The sequence below is a fragment of the Haemorhous mexicanus genome, chromosome 6 (assembly GCF_027477595.1).
Source record: "Haemorhous mexicanus isolate bHaeMex1 chromosome 6, bHaeMex1.pri, whole genome shotgun sequence".
NCBI lineage: Eukaryota > Metazoa > Chordata > Aves > Passeriformes > Fringillidae > Haemorhous > Haemorhous mexicanus.
The window spans coordinates 26,562,242-26,584,552 of record NC_082346.1 but is presented as its reverse complement, the minus strand read 5'-3'; the positions used below and the strand labels follow the sequence as shown (position 1 = coordinate 26,584,552).

The following is a 22,311-nucleotide window of genomic DNA, read 5'->3' as shown; positions in this document are numbered from 1 at the left end:
ATCAGCCATGGTAAGGACAGTGTGTTAAGAATATGATGAAGTTTCCTACTTTAAAATCTATTTCATTTTGCATGTCTTGAAAAGTATTACAAACTTATGAAGGAGTCTTACTGCAAAACTCAAGGCAGAAGAAATATCTGTGGTGGATGCACTAATTTTTACAACTAGACAGAGGAGCAGCACTAATGAAATTGACAGCTCTATGCTTTCTAAGCTTGGTCCTATGGACTGCACAAAGACAACCAGCAGCACACCAAAATGTTGAAACAGTATTCAACATCATTCAAGAGGAAGGTTCTTCAACCAAATTAATTCAAACTGATCTAGCTGTGACCCTGTCACACATGCATAAAGCTCCAAGTCCAAAGCTGTCAAAAATAAGATATTTTTAACATCCTTAAACATTATTTGGAATAGGGGAAAACAGCAAAACAGTTAGCAAATCCTGCTAGACTGGATGGATTTCAAAACGTGGGGGAAAGGTTTTAGAAGCTATAAATACATGTGCAAGAAAGAGGAAAAAAGCAACCTTTAGAATACATGCAATCCATCTGGAGGAAAAAAAAATCCAGAACTACAGCAGATGAGAAAGACAGAAGTGCAGTGATGTGGAGCAAGTCTGAGAAGCAAGAGTGGGAAAAAACAGTACAAAATTTTCAGTGCACCAAAACAGCAACCCCCCTGAAACCTAACCTACCCCTCAATGATTTCTGACTGCATAAATAAAGGCTGCTATCCAAAATGAAAATAACTACCCTCTGTGGGCTTCTGGTAAAACTGTGCTTATCACATTATGTACATTTAAACACATCCCAGAACGAGAGGGAAGAAAAAAAGAAAAAAAAAAAAAAAGAAAATATAGTTTTGTTGGAGACAGTTCAAAAGGAAAAAAAAAAGAAAGTTGGAAGATTAAATTACAAGAGAAAATTAAAGAATACAAAGCATTACTTCACTAAATGGTGACTAAGAGCAGGGGTACAAGCATTTGAAGACATGGAGACAAAGAAATATAAATGAAACATTCAGACAGCGAGCTTGCTGATTTAGCTGGCTACAGAAAAATGCCTCCAAAAGACAAGGGCTAGAAGCCATAGCAACTGGAGTTTAGAGCAAATGTAAAGGAGAGATGAAAGGAAGACAAGTGATTTTTGCTAATAGGACTTCTCTGTCCTTAACTTATGATATGGTAAAAGACTGTAGGAAGGGCTACTCCAGTTTCTGGCAGAAAAAAATATGCATTTCACTAGGATCTTAAAACAGATGAAAAAGAAACAGTACTAGGACAAACTAGAATTTTAAAATGATCTTACAGGATGGTGATTGCATGTACTTTGTGATCTTATATCCATGCAGCTTTTACCAACTGTACCTGTAAACCAAAGAGTACTTTTTTTCTTAAATACATTTTAATTTCTGTCTCTTACTTTGAGAGGCTTGTACCAGAATGGTAGCTCAGAACCACGTCGGAGAGAGTGCACCAAATACACCTTCATCATTTATCTTCCCTTGCCTTATAATATGGAGCAGATGATGACAATAAACAAGAGTTTCAGATCAGCTGATAAAGTGACTCTCTCTGATTCATGAACTGTCTGAAAAGCAACTACAGAATCCAAAGGCAAATCAAGGAATTTCGCCCAGCGACAAGTCTGTCCCCAGGGTCAGGACACTAGACAAATGCCTCACTGCAACCCTTGTACACAGGGAAAACAGTGTATGGCCAAAAGTAAGAATAATAATTAGAGAGGCTTTTAAGAAAAAAAGAAAAGTATTTTAGAAAAGAAAACAACAGGAAAAAAAGATTTCTCAAGGAATGAGTTTCATTATGGTAAAGTTATCCCTCAAAGTGAAAATTTTGAAGATTTATTTTTCATCTCCTAAAACAAGTCACCTGCATACATGGTCTAGAACTTGAATCCAACCCAAATTTTAGCTTTAGAAATTACTTAGTTGTGACTCCTTAACTCTCTTTGTGGATTATGAACTGGACATGGCTTTTATTACCTAGAACTATCACTGAACAGCTGTTGTGCTTCACTCATTAGGAAAGCAAGACACACATGTTCTCAACTCTGCCAGTCAGTGAAAAGATGAAGGTTTTCCCTCAGGTACTAAATGAGTCAGAGTGGATCACAGTTCAGCTGCCACACAAAGCAGAACATAAAGATAATACCACTGCCAAATATCCTTACATATGCATTAAGAACTAACTTTTAAATAGCCAGCAAAGCCTGTTTGGGAAAAGCATGGTCAACTTCAGTTTGCAGGTAGGATACAAAGCTTGGCCCCTACCCTTCCTGAAACTGTTGGTAGCTGCTGTCCTAGAAGTTAGTTGTTTTTAGGAATGATAGAAAATGATCCTGAAGCCTCAGCTGATATGCTGCCTCAGCAAAGTCAACTGTAGTACCACAAGAAAGATGCATATCACCTGAAAAGGTACAAAAGACCTACTAGGTACTCTGAATGACATCTAGCCCTAGGAATGTATTACACAACATGGAATGTATTTGTTTGTCATCATATTTGAAACAAGAGAAAAGTTTCACAGTTCTGTATTTACATTCTCCTGCCACATCTGCATATCTCTGCAATAAATTCCTTCATGTGTCTATTACTCAGTGAGTCTGGAGCATGCTATCTGTGTTGTCAGAACCCAGCAACTAATTATAAGGTTGGAGCCAAATGCACACAAACAAAATACACATATACTCACCCTCATAGAGGTTTCTCCACCATGGGGCTGTTGCAGCCTGAAAACTTGAGCAACCATGTGTTCTGTAGTGGGGTGCAAGAGGATACGTCGGGAAGCCAGTCCCACCATAACGTACCTGCCCATTGGAGACAGGCTCACAGAAATGGCATTAGGTCCTATGAAGAGAAGAGGGGTTATTTCTCTCATGGGTTGACATCCTGCCCCATGTTTCATCCTCGCAGCTTTTTCAGTCACATAATGTATGCCATATTAATCTCATTCTTACAAGGGGTAGAGAATAAGGAGACCTACACAAGTTACAAATTTTCTAAGACATTTTCTTGTTGCAGGTATTCTGTCACTAAGACAATGAAATCCTTTAAGGAATTAAAAACTATTCTTTAGCAGCTCCCCTATACCAGCACTGTACTTGTCCGGACCATATGATAAGCCTATCCCCCACAATACTGTGTCTGTGGCTGGCTAGACGGTCAATCAAATGTTTGCTACAATTACTGATGCTCAAGCTATTGCATTTCTTACTGATGGCTGAAGTTCTGAGGTCATCACACCCCCACCCACCCTGACTTCTTGCTGTATGCTTACCAAATCGCTTTGTGTAAAGCATCTCGCCCAAGTTGTGGGGTGCCAGAGAATATACAGCCAGTATTCCTTCATCAGGGAAGCCTCTCTGACTGCTGGGAATGAAGGCTGCCAGCAGCTGCCCATCAGCAGAGATATCACAGCTAGCATCATTGTAAATCTTGCAGTTTTGAACAAGCACATTCACAGAGGCTGCAATGAAAGAAATGAATAGTGATTATAGTACTCAGGTTGAACAGAATACAGTAAGATGTAAACTTAATGTTGGACAATGGACAGTACACGCAAAGGGCACTCAAGACATTTAGCTTCCTCCAAAAGTTTATGAAATGTTAATACCCTGATTAATGTATAACTTGCTCCAAAACGGAGATAAGACACTGAAACGAGCCCAGGAAATTAAATTTACTCACCTCCTGAAGCCTTCAGCCAAGAAATAATAGCAATTGCACTTTATCAAACATTGCCCTTGGTTAAGCGTAACAGCATCCTTTGCAAAGGACAGCACAGTTTAAACAGGTCTCAAAACATGACACTGACAAACTCCAGCAGCATTCTCATAAGAAACAGTACACCTTAATTCATTTCCCCTTCTCTCATGGAGCACCTAGTTCCCGCTCTTCTCATCTCCAGTAAACAGGAGATGAGTGAAAAACTCCTCCCTGCAGATACAGACATTCATTTCTGACAGCTGATTTCCACACTCATCTTGGATAAAGTCAGTGAGAAAGGGCAGAGACTTCTCCAGCCAGTCCACCATTTAATTATTCCAGTATTTGAGACACTCATGCATATCAGTGAAGTAACTGCACAGCAGACTAGTGAGCAGCAATCCACAAAACAACAGTTTTATTTTAATCCCTGCTGGTAAGTTGCTGGGTGACTTCATCCAAGTGTTTTTCCCTTTATACATTGCATATGAAGACTACAAGCTCTAGTACAATGAGGTTCCAAGGCCTCTAAGCACCATCTACACCAACAGTTCAGTGGCACCTTGTTAAGACATGGCTGGAGTGATGTCCACTCTACCAGCCTAACCTAAATGTGCTTCAGTTTTTCAAGAGGTCTGAAGTTGATTCTGCATACAGTATTTTTGGGATAGGGAAATTGAGGTTCTAGTATTTTCAAACTCAGGAGTATAGAGATATAAAAAAATAACAGAAACAGAGTCCACACTTGCAATATAGAAAGTTTGCATGCTAAAAGATGGAACATTCTGTCTCACATGTTTGAAGCTACCATGCAGAAAGAACACCGTTGATTTCTACAGTCCAGAAATGATCATCAGATCATTTCTGAAAAAATCATCAAGACTATGCCTAGCCCAGAAGAGGCCTTAATATGTTCAGCTGCAACGGCAAGCAAGTTTATGAAGGTACTTCTTAGTCTAGATTCCTTACCAGTTTAACAAGTAACAGTACCAATGGTAGCAACAGTACTATTCTTGTACCAACAGTACAAGAATGCTTTGTCCATATTTCTAAAAGTCCACACTAGTAAATAAAATTAAGACTGTAATTCAATACTTTGACAAATCCTACCCTTTGTTTCAAACACCTGTGTAGAAGAAAGCTGCATCAGGGAACTGCTATGAGAAATTACTGACAGTTGTCTAGGTAATTTTTTAACCAGAACAGTTTCCCAACCCAGTACACCCCAAGGCTCCATAGATGTTAGCAGCAGCACAAAAAGTACTCATGAGAGGGAAGCAAGACAGGACTGCCCTTCACACAGCATTGCTGATTTAAAGCATTCACTGAACCTCATCTTTAATTCTTCTGGTCTCAAAGACCTTTTTCCTGCTTTCCTCTGTGCCTGACTATCAACTTCTATCTACAGTTCCATTTAGGAAACTCTGAGGAAAAAGAAGATGAGGATTAAAAGTGGACTATGTAATTACATTCTGTACCAAGCCACCTACACCTGTACCCTAAATTTATTCCACCGATTTTTCAGTCTTGAAGCTGCTAAAAACAGTAATTTTCAGCCTAGTATAAACAGAAAGGTGCTGAACAGAAAAAAGGTAAATAATTGTAGTCACTATCAAGGCTGCAATAGCAGTACATGAAATATACATGGCCCTTAAAGAACAGGTGGTTCAAATGATGACAAAATTCCTTAGTGCTTAGTCTGAAGCTAGTTGAACAGAAACACAAGAGAATTAAGATTAAAGACTATACTGCTTAATTTAAAAAAAAGGATATAATTAAAATGCGGCCTTTTTAAAAAAAATCTAGGCTTTATTTAAATACTCATTATGTCACCACAAGAGAAGATGGGCATCAACACAAGAACTGCAGTATGTGCTGTGAACCAGCTAAAGGATATATGACAACAGCTTGTACCATTGTAATCCCAGTCAAACTGGGAGGATTCCTGCTGAGTGACTCATTCCAAAACCAGTCCTATTTATACTCTAGGAGTTCTAGGTTATGTTGACAGTAGAGCTCTAGGTTGTGTTGACATTTTGTACTTCTGCTTCACCCAGGAACTTGAAAACATGAGAGAATCAACTTTGGTTATTGTAGCAAAAACTGAGCCATTTTCCAGTGCTAACAGTGAAAGTGACAGCAATCGCAAACTGCACTAGGGAGCACAGTTCCAGAAGAAATATCAGTGCTGATACACAGCCTTGTGCTGAGACCACGTGCAGGACCCCTGGGCAGCTACGTTCAAGAGTGATTAAACCCTAAATGATAACATGTCCAGCAAAGAATATGACTGGAGAAAATGAAACATGAATTTTATGTTCAAACAAACACAAAACACCAACACCAACACACCAAAATAAAGGGAAGGGAGAAAATAGAATTGTATACTGAATTGTATAACTACAGAAAGTGCCAGAAAAACATCAGTTTTCTAAAAATCATGTTGGAAACTGACCACTACCAGGTAAGTGGGTAAAATAAGCATTGAGTTTGGGGATTAAAAGGTTTCAACAAAAATAGTAAGATTCTAGAACAGTCTTTTCAACAGACATGAAAGGAGCAAATATTTTAACCAATTAGAAGACAGAATTTTAGGAGCTACAGTATGTGCTTCCTTAAGGCAGCAGGGAGCTAGTCTACTTGGATAAGGGGTCCTTTCTCATCAATTCCTTTGTAGTGGTACTCTAATCAGCTGTGATCTAAAAAACTGGGAAAAGAAATGGGAACACACTAAAAAGGTAAGTATTGGGACTCTCACAGCCACAAGACTTTACTTAAAGTAAAGTGAGCCAAGCAAAAAGACAACAAATAGAGCAAAAAACCATGGCACATATGCAGAGCATTTGCTAAAGATACATCTATGAAATGTCCTCGCCACCAACCCTGTAAAAAAGCTTTGATTATTGGAAAAAAAAAAACCAAACATAGTCCAGTCCGTTTTTGGGGAGGTCTAAAATCTGTTCTTATTCCTATTCTGCATGATACAAAAGTTTGTCCTGCACCTCTGGGGTCTGGCTGCATTTTCCAGGAGATAGCCAAGGCTTCTCAACATTTTTAATTACTGTCATTTGATGCTCAATATTAGGAGTCACAAGATCATAGACTTGCTCTCTCAGAGCACAGGTATGGGTGTCATTTAATCATAGGATAGCTTGAGTTGGAAGGGACCTGAAAATCACATAGTTTCAACCCTCCTGCCATGGGCAGGGACACCTTTGATGACATCAAGCTGCTCAGGGTCCCATCACACATTGCCTTGAACATCTCCAGGGATGGGGCATCCACCATTTCTCTGGGCAACTTCTTTCAGTGCCTCACTACTCTCCAAGCAAAGAATTTTCTCCTAATATCCAACCTAAATCTTCTCTCTTTTAGGTAAAATCATTCTCCCTTGTCCTGTCATTATCTGCTCAAACAAAAAGTTTCTCTCCACTTTTTTTTCCTAAGATCAATTTAATTACCAAAAGGCTGCCTGGAGCCTTCTCTTCTCCAGGTTAAACAAAAGCAGCTCTCTCAGCCTGTCTTTATGGTAGAGGTTCTGCAGCCCTCTGATCATCTTTGTGGCCCTCCTGTGGATTTGCTCCAGCATATCCAGGACAGATCCTAAACAGGACCTATTTAGCTCAGGGACCATTCTGTACTAATGAACTCTACCTTTTCAAAGAGGTACAAGAAGTTTTAGAGAGGAATGATACTGATTTTTCTGTAACTACTGAAAAATCACAGTCTATAGAATCCATGTTCTTCTCAGCTTTTGAAGTTTGTTTTTGTTTTGTAATCCAATGCAAACTTAGACATTCCTAAGATAAAATCTCACATTTTTATTTGCGCAAGGTAAGACATGTTTATATTCTGCACCATTTACAGATTTGGGGATATTGCCATGTTTTGTACATACCCTCACAGTTCCATGGCTATTCCTTTTTATTTCCAGGTCTCCAATTCTCTTCCTCATCTAGGATTTACTAGATTGTCTTTTTAAACAATGTTGGGTGTGGATCACCAGTCACCCAGAGTCGGTCATATAGCACACGTTCACTCATTTTCTCTGTACAGGATTCCCCCCCGCCCCACCTGCTCCTTTTCCAGCACAGCAAAGAGGTTTTTGGTGAGCAGTCCACAATGAAGACCAACATAAATGGATATCATCCGCTTTTTAAAGTTTGTTGCATATGTTCAATGTCTCTTAGCAAAACATAATACGTGAGCCCTCCTGCCAAAAGAGAACTATCTTTCCACCTTGATGTGTGCTGGGAACATAAAACATTAGAGGTGCAAGTTGTGCTTAACAGGAAAGAGTGCTATTTCTTTCAGCCTTTCATTACCTGATTCACACTGGCATTATCGTTCTCTGCTTTGCCCACATTTACAAAGCATGAGGACTCAGGCAGCACCTACATCTGGAACCAAGAGAGCCTACTGTGCAAGCAGAAAAAGTCTAAATGTGACAAGTGGAAATCTCAGCAAGGTTTCATTTTAAGGACAGCATTTACAAGGTTCTCAAGAGATGAGAAATATAAACATACCCATGCATTCGACAAAGCCAGAGGCTATTTGATTTCTTTGAGCCTGCAGCCTGATCTATGAAGATGAAGCCAATAAAGAAGATTTTAGGGGGAAAACTATTGCTATTTTTTGGAAAACTACTGCAAGAAGACTGCCCTTTCATCTCCTGTTTTCTTTTGTTGTTAATGCAACCACAGAACTGACAAAACAGATCAAAAGAAACATCAGAGAACAAATTAATCAAGCTCTTGTGCCAACTTGGACATTAATTATGCTTGAAGCTGGGGAAGGCCTGGAATGCCAGCAGCAGTTGGCAAAGGAAAACTGTGCTGGACACAACGTCCACTCCTAGCCACCCTCAGAGATGGCACTCTCTTAACAGCTGCTCCTATTTAAAAATTTGTTTAATATTTCTTTTTTCTTCTACTAAGTTACCCTGCACTGTGGATCAGTAACTATTGATCAAATCACCTTTCGCAAGACCCAAGCAGTGTTAGAACAGGACGAACTCCGGATTACTAAAAAAGACCAGCTTCTTAAATGAGACACTAGAAATTGGGAAGAAACTGAAATTATGAGCAGTGAATAGCATGAGAGAAACTACATTAAAAAAAATATAAACAAAAGAGAAAGCCTTCAAATATTTTATTATGAAAAGCCTATGTTCTACACTGTTTTCAATACTTAGTTGCAGGAATTTTAAGGATATGCAACACTCACTAGAAGAATATTAAATAAATGCAGAAATAGCAGTGTCTCTGCTGTCAAATAAATTCTCCACCCCAATGCTGATATGACTGACAATTTCAATATAAGACCGGGTCATGTTTATTTCAGAGCTATTAAAAGCAAAACTGGCAAAAGGAGAGAAGAAATCTGAAGCTACCTTTTCGCATTTTGCAATTAACAGAGAAAGACAGGGCTGAGACTAAAATTCCACAAGTCCCTGCACAGCCATTTTCACAGGACTGCCAGGATCTGCTTTTGTGTGTTCATGCTGGACTGAGCCTCAGGAAGGTTGCTGCTGCAGAGCCACATCCTGAGCCCAAGGTTTCCAAGGGTGCTGGGGCCCAGACACTGAGATACAGGACTGCACTAATCACGCCGCTGTCACTTACTCAGATGCATCCGCTTCAGTGGAAAACATCCTACTTCCAAGCAATCTTTTCTTTGTTTAATTGTTACAGGAAGAAGGGCTGCTCAGAGATGGAGGTTGGCCACAGAGTCATTGCTTTGATGGAAAGAGGAGCTGGCAGGCAGTCCCAAACTTCAGCTGCATCATTTCATCTGCCTGAGCTCCAAACCAGTTGTGGCTTAAGCCAGTCCCAGGAAGTACAATAGACCCCTCTGTGTAAGCAGATTATCTCACAGGACCACCTCTGATTTACAGGAAACAATGGGAGGAAAAAGACGAGCTACTGAAAACTACTGAAAAAAGGTCACATACCTTACTAAGAAAATAGTATATTTTCAATATCATGAAGAATCACAAAAAACTCATCCAATCCACTGCTCCTCATTGGAGAATTTGAGAATCACGAACCTTCGGAGTTGGAAGGGATCCACAAGGATCATCAAGCCCAACTCTGAAGTGAATGGCCCATATGGGGACTGAACCCACAACACTGATGTTCTTAGCACCATACTCTCCCTATCTCTAAGTCATGCACCTTGGCAAACTTGCAGCTTGCCTTTGTTCTGTGCCCAGGCAAGCTTGGCAAATACCTGGCTTAGTACAAACACAGCTGCTACATCTTCATACATCCCTACTACTCCCTGACAGAAGGAGATAAGGTTAACAGACTAGAAATGCCAGGATTGCGCTCGGCATATAAAATAAGAGCAAAAATGAACATTTCCAAATGGTCATAGACAAAATGGACAAGCCAAAAACAATGAAGCACAGCATGGGGAGTTGGAGGGGCTGGAGATGGACTTGTAGCTGGAATGTGGCCCACAAGAAGGACACAATGACAACAGAAACCACACCAAATTTCCAGCTAATTGGAAGCTTTTTCAGAATAAAAGCATCCTGGTAGGTGAAAGGGAGAAGATTGAAACACTGATGAATTGAACAGCAGATGGTTCCTAATTTCTATGGAATGTTATAAATTATAAACAAACATCTTACTTTGTTTTTTGTTTTTTTTTTTGCTGTTTCTTTTTAATTAACAGCCTTCTCCTCAGCAGCCAGATGAGGCAAAAAAATAAGCTATGAGCAGCTGAAGCACTCTTCAATCACTCTACACCTCGCAGAGAAGTCCCAAAGAATTTAAGTTGCTTCCCCCTCTGACTTCAGCTTTATTCTCTTCCAGAGTCTGGCAGGACCTCCACGTGGCAAAACTTTGCCTTGAGCACCAACCCTTACAAGAAACCGTGAGGGAATATGGTCCAGATGGGGGATCCACACTGTTTAAAGGGATCTTCCACACCACAGAACATCACACCCAGCATATAAACTGGGGGAGTCTGCTAGAAGGGGCCAATTGCTGGGAATGGGATGGGCACTGGTCAGTGGGTGGTGAGTTGGGCACCACTTATGTTTCTTGGGTTTTATCCCCTGGCTCACCTCCCCTCGGTCTCCTCTCACCCCTCCTCACTCCCTCTTTTCATTCCTACTATTGCTATTGTAATTATTAACTTAATTTCAATTATTAAACCGGTTTTATTTCAACCCTCAAGTTTTACCTTTTCCTGCTTGCCCTCCCTATCCTGAGGGGGCAGGAAAGAAGTGAGGAAGTGGCTGCACGGGGCTAAACCCCGACAGCCAAACTGGATGAAGCTTTCATCAACCTGATCTATTGAAAGATGTTTCTGTTCACAGAAGGGGAGGTGAATCAGATAATGTTTAAAACTCCATTCCAGACAAAACTATTCTTTGATTCTGTGATTTTGATTCTCAGCATGTATCTGCAGTGTCACCATACACTGCAGAGAGAAGAACTCACTTCTTTTGTGGGTTCTTTAAGCAGCAGGACACTACCCCACAGAGACATCTATTGTCAGATATGCAATTTCTGGAAATGCAGAACACACAGATCTGAGACTGTGAGAGCTCTTCTCAATTCATTTTAGCGACTACCTATGAAAGTAGAAGTCTTTCTGAAAACAGAATACCTGTTCTCCCAAAAAAGTCAATCCCTTAAAGTAGAACCCAATCTGCTTTTGCTGAGAAATCAAGCAGTGAGTTGCACATATGCAGAGAGATGGCCTAAGCTAAAAATCACTTGCACAAAGGAACATTCATGAATATCTACCTCCTATCTTCATCCCAGGCTGCCACAAACATTTCTGCAGCTGTGCAACATGCTATATCAGGATCGCATTCTGGGTTAAAAATAGCCTTTCCAGCCAAGTTAGTTTTAGCCCTGAAAATGTCATTCTTTGATCAGCTGACCACAAGCAACAAACATGCTCGTGCCTGCATAAGGGCGTCTTTTCCAACGTGAGAGCTAGCTTATGCCATAGAACACATGTGAAACTGTGGTCTAACTTTCACAAAATTAATGAGAAAAGAAATGAAATCAGCAATATTGCTCAGAATCCTGATTCAAAAATAGCTTTTGCCTGAGAAACAGGACTAATCACTGCTTTTGCAAATGACTAGAAGGTACTGCTTCCCTGGGCTTGTAACACTATGGTAAGCAACAGACTAGGATCCTGATTCCCAAAATGTATTACAGCACTTTAACACACACTGATGTGAGCAACTTAGAGAAATCACTCACAGTTCATTAGCAGGTTCTAATTTAAAGGTATAAATACAATATTTCTCTAGGAATTTGTTAGTAAGAGAATGAAGACATTGAACACAGAATTCTAAGGGAATGGTACATGCTCATGAAAAGGCTCTCAAAAACCAAGCCCTATTTACACATGGATTTGCTGATTGCAAGAATACACAAGGAAGATAGAGTGGGAACAGCTCTACAAGCTTTTAGTCAATTTCCTCAAAAGACTAAGCATTTTACAGTTCCCAGTGCAATATGTCAAACAAGACCTGCAACACACAGCTGCCTTTGAAAGATCCTAGAGCTTACTCTAGCTCTGGTAAGCATGGACTTAAAATAAGGGACTGGTGTCTTTTCCAACTTACCATTGCTGATTTCAGGCAGATCAAACTTAGTGAAGTCCCACCACTGGAGCCGGTAGGTGGTGTTGGCAATGTTGCTGGCCACAGCTGACTGTCCATCCCCAATGACAGCACCTACAAAAAAGGGGGAAATAATTAAGAATTTAACCTCTACAAGAATAACCAGGGAAAAAAGCCAGGGAGACAAAACCATAGAAAACCTTTCAAAATCCAATTCTCAAAACTCTGGATTCTTAAAGTAACCTTATTTACAGAAATGGCAGCACGTCCTCAGTAAGCCACCTAGAACAGGAAATTAACAGGAAAGCATCTCCCTGCAACACATTTCTGAAAGAAAATAAAGTTGATAAGAGATAAGACTTGCCCAGGAACACAAGGCAAAATCCTAATCAATTCATTTGGTGCAAATGCATTCTACTTATCAACAGTAGTGAAGCTGTATTTTCACAGACCCAAAACTATCTAGTACAGCTATGAAGGCATATCAGAAAAAAAACAGAGGAAAAGCATTGCCCTGGGAAATTACACGGATTTGTGGACATAATTGCTGCTGCTACTGTAAACTTCACTCAGAAGATACAGGTTGCTTACAGTATTTGTCACACAGTAAGGGTTGTAATAAAATATGGACCTGGAAAACCTAGGAGCTGGCCCTTTGCTGCTTTGTGTGGCCCAGCCTACAGCAGGCAAGGGCTGCTCTGACATCATGACCCTTGCTAACTGCCCAAGGATTTGGGCAGCAGCCTAAAATCAGAAGGCTAAGCATAAGTCCTCAGAAACTATCATAAAAAACCCTATATTTCCCGGCACAAAGAAACAGCCACTGGTTACTCAAGTCAGCACACATTTGAGAAAGCTGAGATGCATCAAATGGGATTCCCAGGGAGACAAATGGAGACAAGAGACAGTTCATCCATGGTAGTACTACAGTCAAAAATGTCATGCTATTTGCAGGCTCTAAGCCTTCATGGATAGGCAGCCCATGTCCTACACACACACCCCGGCAACCAGAGAAATTCAACGTAATAGAATTTGGCAAGGGAGAGCAAAGCAAGATCACTCCCAAGCACAAATGACTAAAAGCAAAGCCTCCAGTGTCTACACAGTCTGGATTTCAGCATCTCCCCACTCCAGTGGGAAGTACACAGCAAAGTCAGTGCCCTCACTCTCCTGGAAGGGTTGGCTCAGGACTTCGCTGCCACAGCAGCAGTAATAGAAGAGACATCACTTTGACAACTCTGTCAGACACCTGTGCAGAGTTAAGAGCTTGCTAACTGCTAGTAACTTAAACTGGTGTGGAGGAAGATGGAGAGAGTAGGATGGCTGGATAGTTACTTTTCTTATCAAATCCCAAAAAAACACTCAGGCATGGGAAAAGAAAGAAAGAAACCCAAAATGCCTGAACACACAAACACATCAACAGGTTTTTTGCTTTCTCAGCAAAGCAAAGAACAAGGTGGGCAGGGAAAAGTAAGTAAGCAAATTCTAAACCGGTGCTGATAAACAAATACACCACGAAAGCTGCTTGAGTCCTGATTTTTGCTTCTAGGGAAAGCTCAGAAATATACCAAGAAGATGACTTCCAAGCAAACAGCTTTACACTGTGCACTCAACTCTGTCAGGCCTCCAGCAATCAACCAACCTCCATTGTACATCTGCTCCATCTCAGTACCTGCCTCTGTCAGACGTGCATGGATCACTTGGAGAGCAGAATTAAAAACATTTCCATTGCTGTAACATATGCCCAAGGCCTTGTTTTCTATATCCCTCAAAACAAAGGGCTCCTCTGAAGAGAAGATATGCACTGGAGAAAGCAGATTCAATGAATTAATGAAATTACACTTGGCAACCAGAAGTAGGACAATTAAATTTTATGTTGCTTCAGCTTTAAAAGTCTTCTCACTGCAAGCCTAGATTTGGTACACAAAGGCAGCTCTTCTGCTGTCTTGCCTTCAGCCCTCAGGAAGGGAAGAGAAAAACAGGTGCTCTACAAATGTGAAGCAGTGGGACTTCCTGCAGGGAAACAGTAACTTGCATCCCAAGCAAGGCAGCATATGCTGCCTATGGAGTCAGGAAAGGAAAACACTCTGTGAAGACAGGCAACAGAAGTTCTACTGAGGGCACATAATTCCAGAATACTGATTTTTTCACAGATGACTGTTACAAAGTTACATGACCTGTTTTGCAATGAGAACAACCTTCATAGGTGTAACAAGTAATATATAAAATGAAGAAGAACTTACCTTAGGAGAACAATCATGCTCTCCCTCTACATCAGAGAAGCTTAGCAAAATCACTAACTGCTCCACAAACAGTAAATTCAACTGGCTCATACAACTGCTTCACCTACTGCTAAAAGTACCAGAAAAAGCAGCTGGCAAGTAGATTTGATTTTTTTTTTTCTGTAAAATTTCTCATCTTTGCATCCCTTTCCCTGTAAGGTGAAGAGGATGCAAGGTTCAAATGAACACCATAACTTGAAGGCTAGTTATGGTGTTCATTTAAACCTTTCATCCTCTACACCTCCAAAGGCAGTCACTTCATAAGCAGAGAAACTAACAATGGAAAAAAGCAGTACTGCCCCATCTACAGGACAGCCCCACACAAATTTCAGAGCCAGCACAAGCTATTGAGTAATGTTAATGCTTCAGGTAACAGATACCTTTATCAAAAAGATTAGGACACAGGCAACACAGTTCTTAGTGAGAAAGGTTATGTTCAGAAAAATTTGGTCAATTTCTTGAAGGCTTCAAACCACTGTAACTAACACTAATCAGAAGTCCATGATCTATGTCTTTTATTAAGTAATTATCTCTCCTTATAATAATTATGTAACTGAGGAATGCAATTATTAAATTATATCTATATACATATAACAAAGTGGAGTAACATTTGTATCACAAGTTCTGCCAGATGACTCCCACATGCACGCATGCACTGTCCTACAGTAAAGATGATTAAAAGCATGTAAACATTTCAGACAATGAATGAAGGGAGGAAAATACCCCGTAGCACAGAAATATGCTATTCTAACCTGTGTTGTCCTCTTTGGCTTATGGGAAACATTCTAGAGCACACCTGGAAGACTCAGGAAAGTTAAAATCCTCACTACAGAGCTTTTGTTCACCGTGCAGTATGAGAACTCATTCTCAGCTGGCTTTGCCCAGTCAGGGTTTTAGTCTGGATGAGATGAGAAGGTGCTTTTGCTTGTCAAGTATATGTAACCTAGAGGCAAACAACACACTATATCCTCTTAAATTTGGGCAGCAAGAGATCGGCTCTTACAAGGAGCCGTTCTCACCAAGCACCTGACAGTCCTGATTCCTGGGTCTTCCACTGTTTGATGGGATCACAAGTGACTGCAGCTGGTACCCAAGGGTCTTGGGCTTGTCATCCTCATGAACAGAACGACCTTTTTCTGCAGAGATGATGTAGATTTCAAAATGCTGAAATCCAAAGCAAGGGCCAATTGAAATGCAGTGAATGTAGGTTTGATTGGCAGCTTTCCTGCGTCTGTCTATCACTGCGTAATAAACACTGGATGATGGCAGAAATGAAGATAAATGCTTTCAGCAGCCCCCCTTTTTCCCTCCACCACCCTGAACTCCATCCACCCCCACTCAGCACATGACAAAAGAGTTTAAAGAGCTGGGGGGGAAGAAAGTCTTAACAAAGACTTAAATAAAAAAATCCTCAAATCTTTTCTTATAGGCCACCTACACGTGACAGATATTTATCCATCAGTCTCAATCTCCTCAGAGGATCCAACGTATCTTGGCATATGGAGAAATGAACCTTTGCCAGTCAACTATTGCTCATTTATGAATCAAGCCATGCAAGCCAATGTCTGAGTTCAGACTGAAAGGGAAAAAAGGGGTGCAAAACCAGTTCCCTTGGTACTCCAGCACTCCCTCAGTGAAAAGAAGGCTAACTTCAGACTACTACTATCAAACTTTCAGAAGAACAATACTGTAGAGCTACACAGGCTTTGGGGTACACGTTTTGGAAACATGAAACATCTGCATAGTATGGGAATTTCTTTTCCATGTATTTAACAGAAACCAGAGTTCAAATTTTTTTCTAGGCTAGATCCTTTAGCCTTAATTTGTTAGTGTCTAGCAGGTCCCCTCATAATAAGAGAAAAATTTATTATAATGCTTACAGATAAGCTTGAGGAAGCTGGAGAAACCCCTTAGCTAATTTGTGACTCAGTTTGAGGGAGTGATTAGTCCCTGGTATGAAATTCCCCCTAGATTAGTACTTGAATCTCAAAGCATGAGTACCTTCTCTTTATGAAACCATTTGCAACTGTGGCTGATACTGGGTTAATCTATACTTGTAAAAAGGATCTGTCAGAATTGATGGGTTTTACATTTACTTATTCTAGATTTACTGCAATCCAGGCTCCAGGAAGTCCAAAACACAGAACAAATCTATTTGACAAACCAAGGATAAGACTCTCTGTTGCAAGAATACACCAGATTCTCTCAGCCTGTTCTGAAACAATTTGAATTCAGGTAAAATGATTACTAAAATCTAGTGGAGATGCAACAGGTTCTTATACATTTCCAACCCTCAAGTATTTTATGGAACAGCCTAGTTTGGGGGACCACCTTTGAAGACAGTAAATATATTAAATTCTGAATGTGAATTTGACAAGTCCCAGCAAACCTCTGTTCCAGGCTACCTTGAAGGCACAGCCTTTGAAGTAGATAAGTTAACTATCTGAAACTGGGCTAATGCTGTAGAAACAGTATGCAGAGAAACTTGGTATTTTCAACCATTTCTTTTGCTTGTTCTTCAATGTACAAGCAAGCTGTAAATAGGAAATGGACAAAATGATTTTCATGAATGGATGCACAATATGCTACTAAGAGTAGTTCAGCATACGCTAAGCACTGAAAGGATCTTAGAGTCAACATTAACTGAGAAAGCCTCTAAGAGGTCTATGCTCTCTGAAGGATGAACCTTCAAAAGGCTATTATTTTTTTTCTATTCCAGATGTATAAAATAAGAAGAAGTGTAATTTCCCATTCATGTTCATTCCCACTGCAAAATTTCCTTTCAAACAAGGCTTAGCATGCTGAGTTCCACAGACCTCTCAGCTATGGGAATTGGAGCAGGGCTCAGCTGCAGGTAAGTGAAGATGACCATCCTAATAAGAGCCAGTCAAGTACCCAAGGGGTCCACTTACATTGAGAACAATGCAAACATCATATAGGAAAGGGAATTTTTCATCCCCAAGTTTTAGACTTCAAAAGGAAATCAGTTAATTTGCAACAATCACAAACAATAAAAGAACAGATGCCTGGCCAAAAGCCTCCACCTCCAACAGTCACGATGGCTCCTTGACATCTTACCTTCCTATATTTTATTTCTTTGCCTGATCATCTAACAATTAATAGAGAAATGTGTCTAGTAAGCATTTGTCTTTGATGGTAGAGTCTAGTTTTCCCTCAGGGAAACTAGAAAACATTAAGATCCTTTTCAAATGCAACCACTCTTATCTATATTGCTTGCATCTCATCAAGCAAGCTGGCAATTCTTCTCCTCAAGAGAATTCACACTCTGTTGCTGTTCACTGTAGCGATTACCCTGTTCATGTCACCCTGCTACACATGAAAATTGGAAAATCTGATATGCAACAGCATAGACAGTTTCCTGAAAGAGCAAAAGTTGAGCCAATAATATTTGCACAGAATTGAGGATGAGGAAAATTCTGTATTCTGTGAAAAATAAATTCTCTTATTACAGCCTTTGTGTATACATATTGGAGTAAGCAAATGTCTCTGTTTAGGAAGGTCTCATCCTACTCAGGGTGACCAATAAAGAACAAGCAGCTTCATTTCCTTGCTGAAGCTACATCAAACCTCTCAGCTTCTGACAGCAACAGATCATGGCCTAAGTCTCCCAGCTGACAAGAACTTTCTCCAACCATCCTATATCAGGTATGCACTGCTGAACAGAAAAAACCTCAAACAAACCATGAGGAATACACAGAATTCCACCTCCCACATCTCTACCAATAAGCACCTCAAGTACAGCACTGCCACCATAAAAGACTGACAGGATTTAAAGAGTATCTGCACACTATCTTTTATCTGAAAGATTCATAACCTCTTATGCCATAAAAGGAAAAAAAAAAAAGGAAAAAAACCCCAAACCACAACAAAACAAGAGAGAAACACCACCTGAATCATGGGCAGGCAAGAGTATTACTTACACATCACCTTAGTGCTAGAAAGGGATGAATGAGACAAGTGAGATCTTGATTTTGGCAAGAAATAAAGTAAGTGAACAGAAAGTAATAGTTGTATGTTGTTAATGATACATAATTATTTAGCTTATGTACAGTTTGCAAGTTCATTCTTGCAGGGTAGTAAGTATAATTCACTGGAGAACCAAAAATCCTACTTGCAAAAGAAGCAGATCTCTAAGTCTTAGTGATGCTCTTACATCTGTACAACTCAAATGAAGCTGTTAAATGCTACTTTCTTCTTTCTAAGAAAATCCTTATGAACAAGGATTAGGTTCAGGTTTTTGTTTAGGTTCAGCTATTTGTGTTCTCACTAGTCATTTATGATGCTTTTACCTGCAATGGATGGGAAGTTCCCTGGGAAGGCTCCACTACACTATTGCTTTACATCACGTAACAGCAGGCACACACATGCATTTAAAGGAGCAAAACGCCTGTTGTTTAGGGACCATCATGAAACTCCTGGAATGCTGATGCTGGATACAGTACTAGAACGGCATGTAAAGAGATACAGGTGCTCCATGAAGCCCTCAAGTAAAAATAAAAAAAACAAAACAAACAAACAAACAAACGAAACTGTCTTCAAATTGAGATGCTGCATCATTGAAAGAGTTTAGCAGGAAAACGTTATGGATATCAAAGAAACACCTGTTAGTTACCCTTGGCTGAAACAATAAACAATTTGCAAGCTGTTTGAGAAGTGGGTGGTCAAACAAGCTCTCTATTTTTCATTTAGGCCCCTTGCTGGGAAGGGTAGTCAAAGCTGGAGTCTTCCTATCAGCACACTGCTGGAGCTGCTAAACTTGTTTTGAGATCCCTTCTTTATTTCCATGCGATAACGGCATGTGTTAAAAGCATGCCTCACATTACCATATGATTCAGGCAGTAAAACAAGTTTCCTTTAGTACAGCCTTTTAGGGAAAAGATTCAAGCACTAAAAATATATTCCAATCTGCATTTCATTTAACTAATGTTTTGGTTTGACCTTTTCTGCACACTTGCAGCCTTTTATGTGATTTGTCTGTATGCATTTAAGAACCCCTAACATAAAACAATGAGTAAATGGTGCAGAAAGGGATTTACACTTTCTTCATAATTTCTATTACAAAATTCTCTGATACTTAAGAAATCAGCTGTAGAGCCATCAAGCTATTGCCCAGGAATAGGAGTCTGAAATCTACTAATTGGAAAACACTGGGGAAATAAAGGCAATCTTTATCGTGTCAGTGTGAGGAGAAACAAAAATTTGGGTTACAGGCATTTCTGCATCTGGAGGTCCACATCAATCTACTAAGAAAGCAGTAAGATAATACATTTGAAATCTGCTCCAAAGCAACTGATTCTGCAAAGGACAAAGGGTTTTGCAAATTAATGAAGGCCGGGGTGGGGAGAGTAGTGAATGAGTCCAAGACAAGTTGATAGATGAAAAGGCAGAAGAGAGCTGAACTCTGCAGTCTCTAAAGAAATATGCAATCACTTTCTTCACCTCTGGGTCCAGAGATGCAGGCATGTTCACACCCCTGCTTCCTTGTAAATTTCCAGAAATAGTAGGTGACTCTCCAAATCAAAATGCCGTATCTCTCCTGCCCGAATTCAACGAAATCCCTGGCAATGTGAACTAGGAAGGTCTCAATAGCTAATGTGTGGTCTGTGTGTCTGGGGTTCCTCCCTCTGCTTACTCTGCAACTCGTGATGCCTCTGCTCTCTCCCATCACTAAGTCCCTTGCACCACTACCAAGCCCGTCATTAAATGCTTTTGGAAGTTTGCTTTTTAACCTTCACATCTGTGTTTATTCTCTGCACAAAACCAGAGTGGAATCTGTGCCTGGCAGGCATTTCCTTTTGTAAAACTCCTTCTTCTTTCCTTTTCTGACTTTTCAGAGCATGAAATGTGCCTGCTAATCCTAATTGCCGCAGATGGAGAGTCTCGCAGAGATCAGAAAAAGGGGGCATCCTTCCACCAAGCAGCTGTGAGCAGGCACCAGACTCTTAAGCTCTCTGTTTTCCAGAGCTCCCATCTCACTTTATCACATTTCTGAAGAACACAAGGCCAAACCTTCACAAGTAGCTATACCAGAAAGACTTCAAAGACTTACCCTGTCCTGCCTAAATGGCCCTCCCAGCACAAGAGCTGGGAAACCTTCACCCAAACCCCCCAAAATTTCACCATGCCCCCCCCAAAATCCCCATTTTGCCCCCCCCCCCCCCTCCAGGTGCCCTCACCCAGGCCATCTGGAATTTTGCCAAGAGCCTGGAGAGCTGGCTGGGCAATGCTGAGCTTACTGTGTGACCTGACTCAGGGTGGGCAGTCCTCAAATACTGCAGCAGTACGTCAAAGAAAAAAGCAAAATGTCTGGCTTTTAAGTGTCATTTGCCTGTCTATATCCCAACATTAGCTCTCTTATCAAAGAAAAACTTAGTAAGGTCCCACTGGCATATCCACACAGTTGGCCTTTCCATTAGCAGTGTCTCGGCCAGTAACAGAGGCACCAAGAAACTGAATCAGTATGGTATTAAGACATGTTTGCTGCCAACAGCCATTGAAGAAGTTACCTTTCTAGCTTAGCAGTGTCTGGATTCAGAGGAATATTTCCAGTGTAGCAACAAAAAACTGCTTCAGAGGGTTGCTGCCACCTAACCAGAATATCTTTACCACCCAAGGCTAATGCTTGGCTCCTCCCCAGTTGCCACATCCCACTGTCTTATGAGGCCTACTGCAGTTCACTCGGCTAACATAGATGCTAACATGTATCAGACTGATCCAGTGTTGCCAAAACTGTTGTATATAGTTTAAGATAATTGAGAGGTCCTGCAATTTCTTGTTATTGAGACTGTGTGCCAAGACCATTGCCACCTCCAGCCCATAGGCTACTCAGGTTATACTTTATCTATCAATTCCATAGTTTGTTAGTGTGGCCACAGTTTTAGTTCACACTAAGTAATTCCCCTTCCTAAGAGGCTCAAATTATGTTGTAACAGCACTCCCATCTAACCAATATAGTTACACCAACAGACAGATGTAGAATAGACACAAAAATAACAAGTCAAACAGCTTTCCACAGAAAAGCCTTTTCCATTGTGAGTGTGCATTTTAACTACATTAAATCCTATTAATCCAAACAAATCAGCAAGCCAAATTCCTGCTACCGCCTCTGCAGCTCTTACTGCAAGAATGTGTGCTTAGCACAACTTAAAATGTGCATGTCTTGTACCAAAACACCCATCTGCAGTTGAGAGAAAACCTCAGCAATGTCATTGTAGAGCACCTGCATGCCTTATCAACCACCACATTGCAAAAATACAAACTTTCACTAATTCAAGAAGCAGTATGTTCCCTGGAAGGGTTTGAATTCTGCAGGTTTAACTGTGTATCAGTACAACAACAAGCTTCCACACTGGAGCCACTTTTCATTGTGGATATAGCAGTACATAGTATTAATAGAAGTGCCAAGCACAAAATCATATTCAAAGGCTTGTACTTGCCATTGAATAGAAGACTTGCAAAAGTTATTACTATCCTTAAACATATTTTAGGACTGCTGTATTACAGCACCAGCCCTGTGCACCCCATCTTGTAATGAAAACACTGCATCAGTTTAGTGACACAGACTGAATCTGCACAATACAGAGCACTAGCTAAACATGCTCAATGGTGGATTTTCACAGGAATAATATTGTGTGAGCAGGACACATCACAAAGTATCACCAATCTAAAGAGCAAGAAGAAGAG

At 40.4% G+C, this 22,311-nt stretch overlaps 1 protein-coding gene across 5 annotated transcripts in view; it reads right to left on the bottom strand.

Moving 5' to 3' along the window:
* Positions 1-22,311, bottom strand: part of AMBRA1 (autophagy and beclin 1 regulator 1) — a 128,411-nt gene that overhangs the window by 39,146 nt on the left and 66,954 nt on the right. For all 5 annotated transcript variants that reach the window (XM_059849388.1, XM_059849387.1, XM_059849390.1 and 2 more), the window contains 3 exons: positions 12,329-12,439; positions 3,299-3,487; positions 2,714-2,868 (listed from right to left, as the gene is read on the bottom strand). In XM_059849388.1, the coding sequence (XP_059705371.1) occupies positions 2,714-2,868; positions 3,299-3,487; positions 12,329-12,439 (455 nt within the window). The remainder of the gene's footprint in view (positions 1-2,713; positions 2,869-3,298; positions 3,488-12,328; positions 12,440-22,311) is intronic.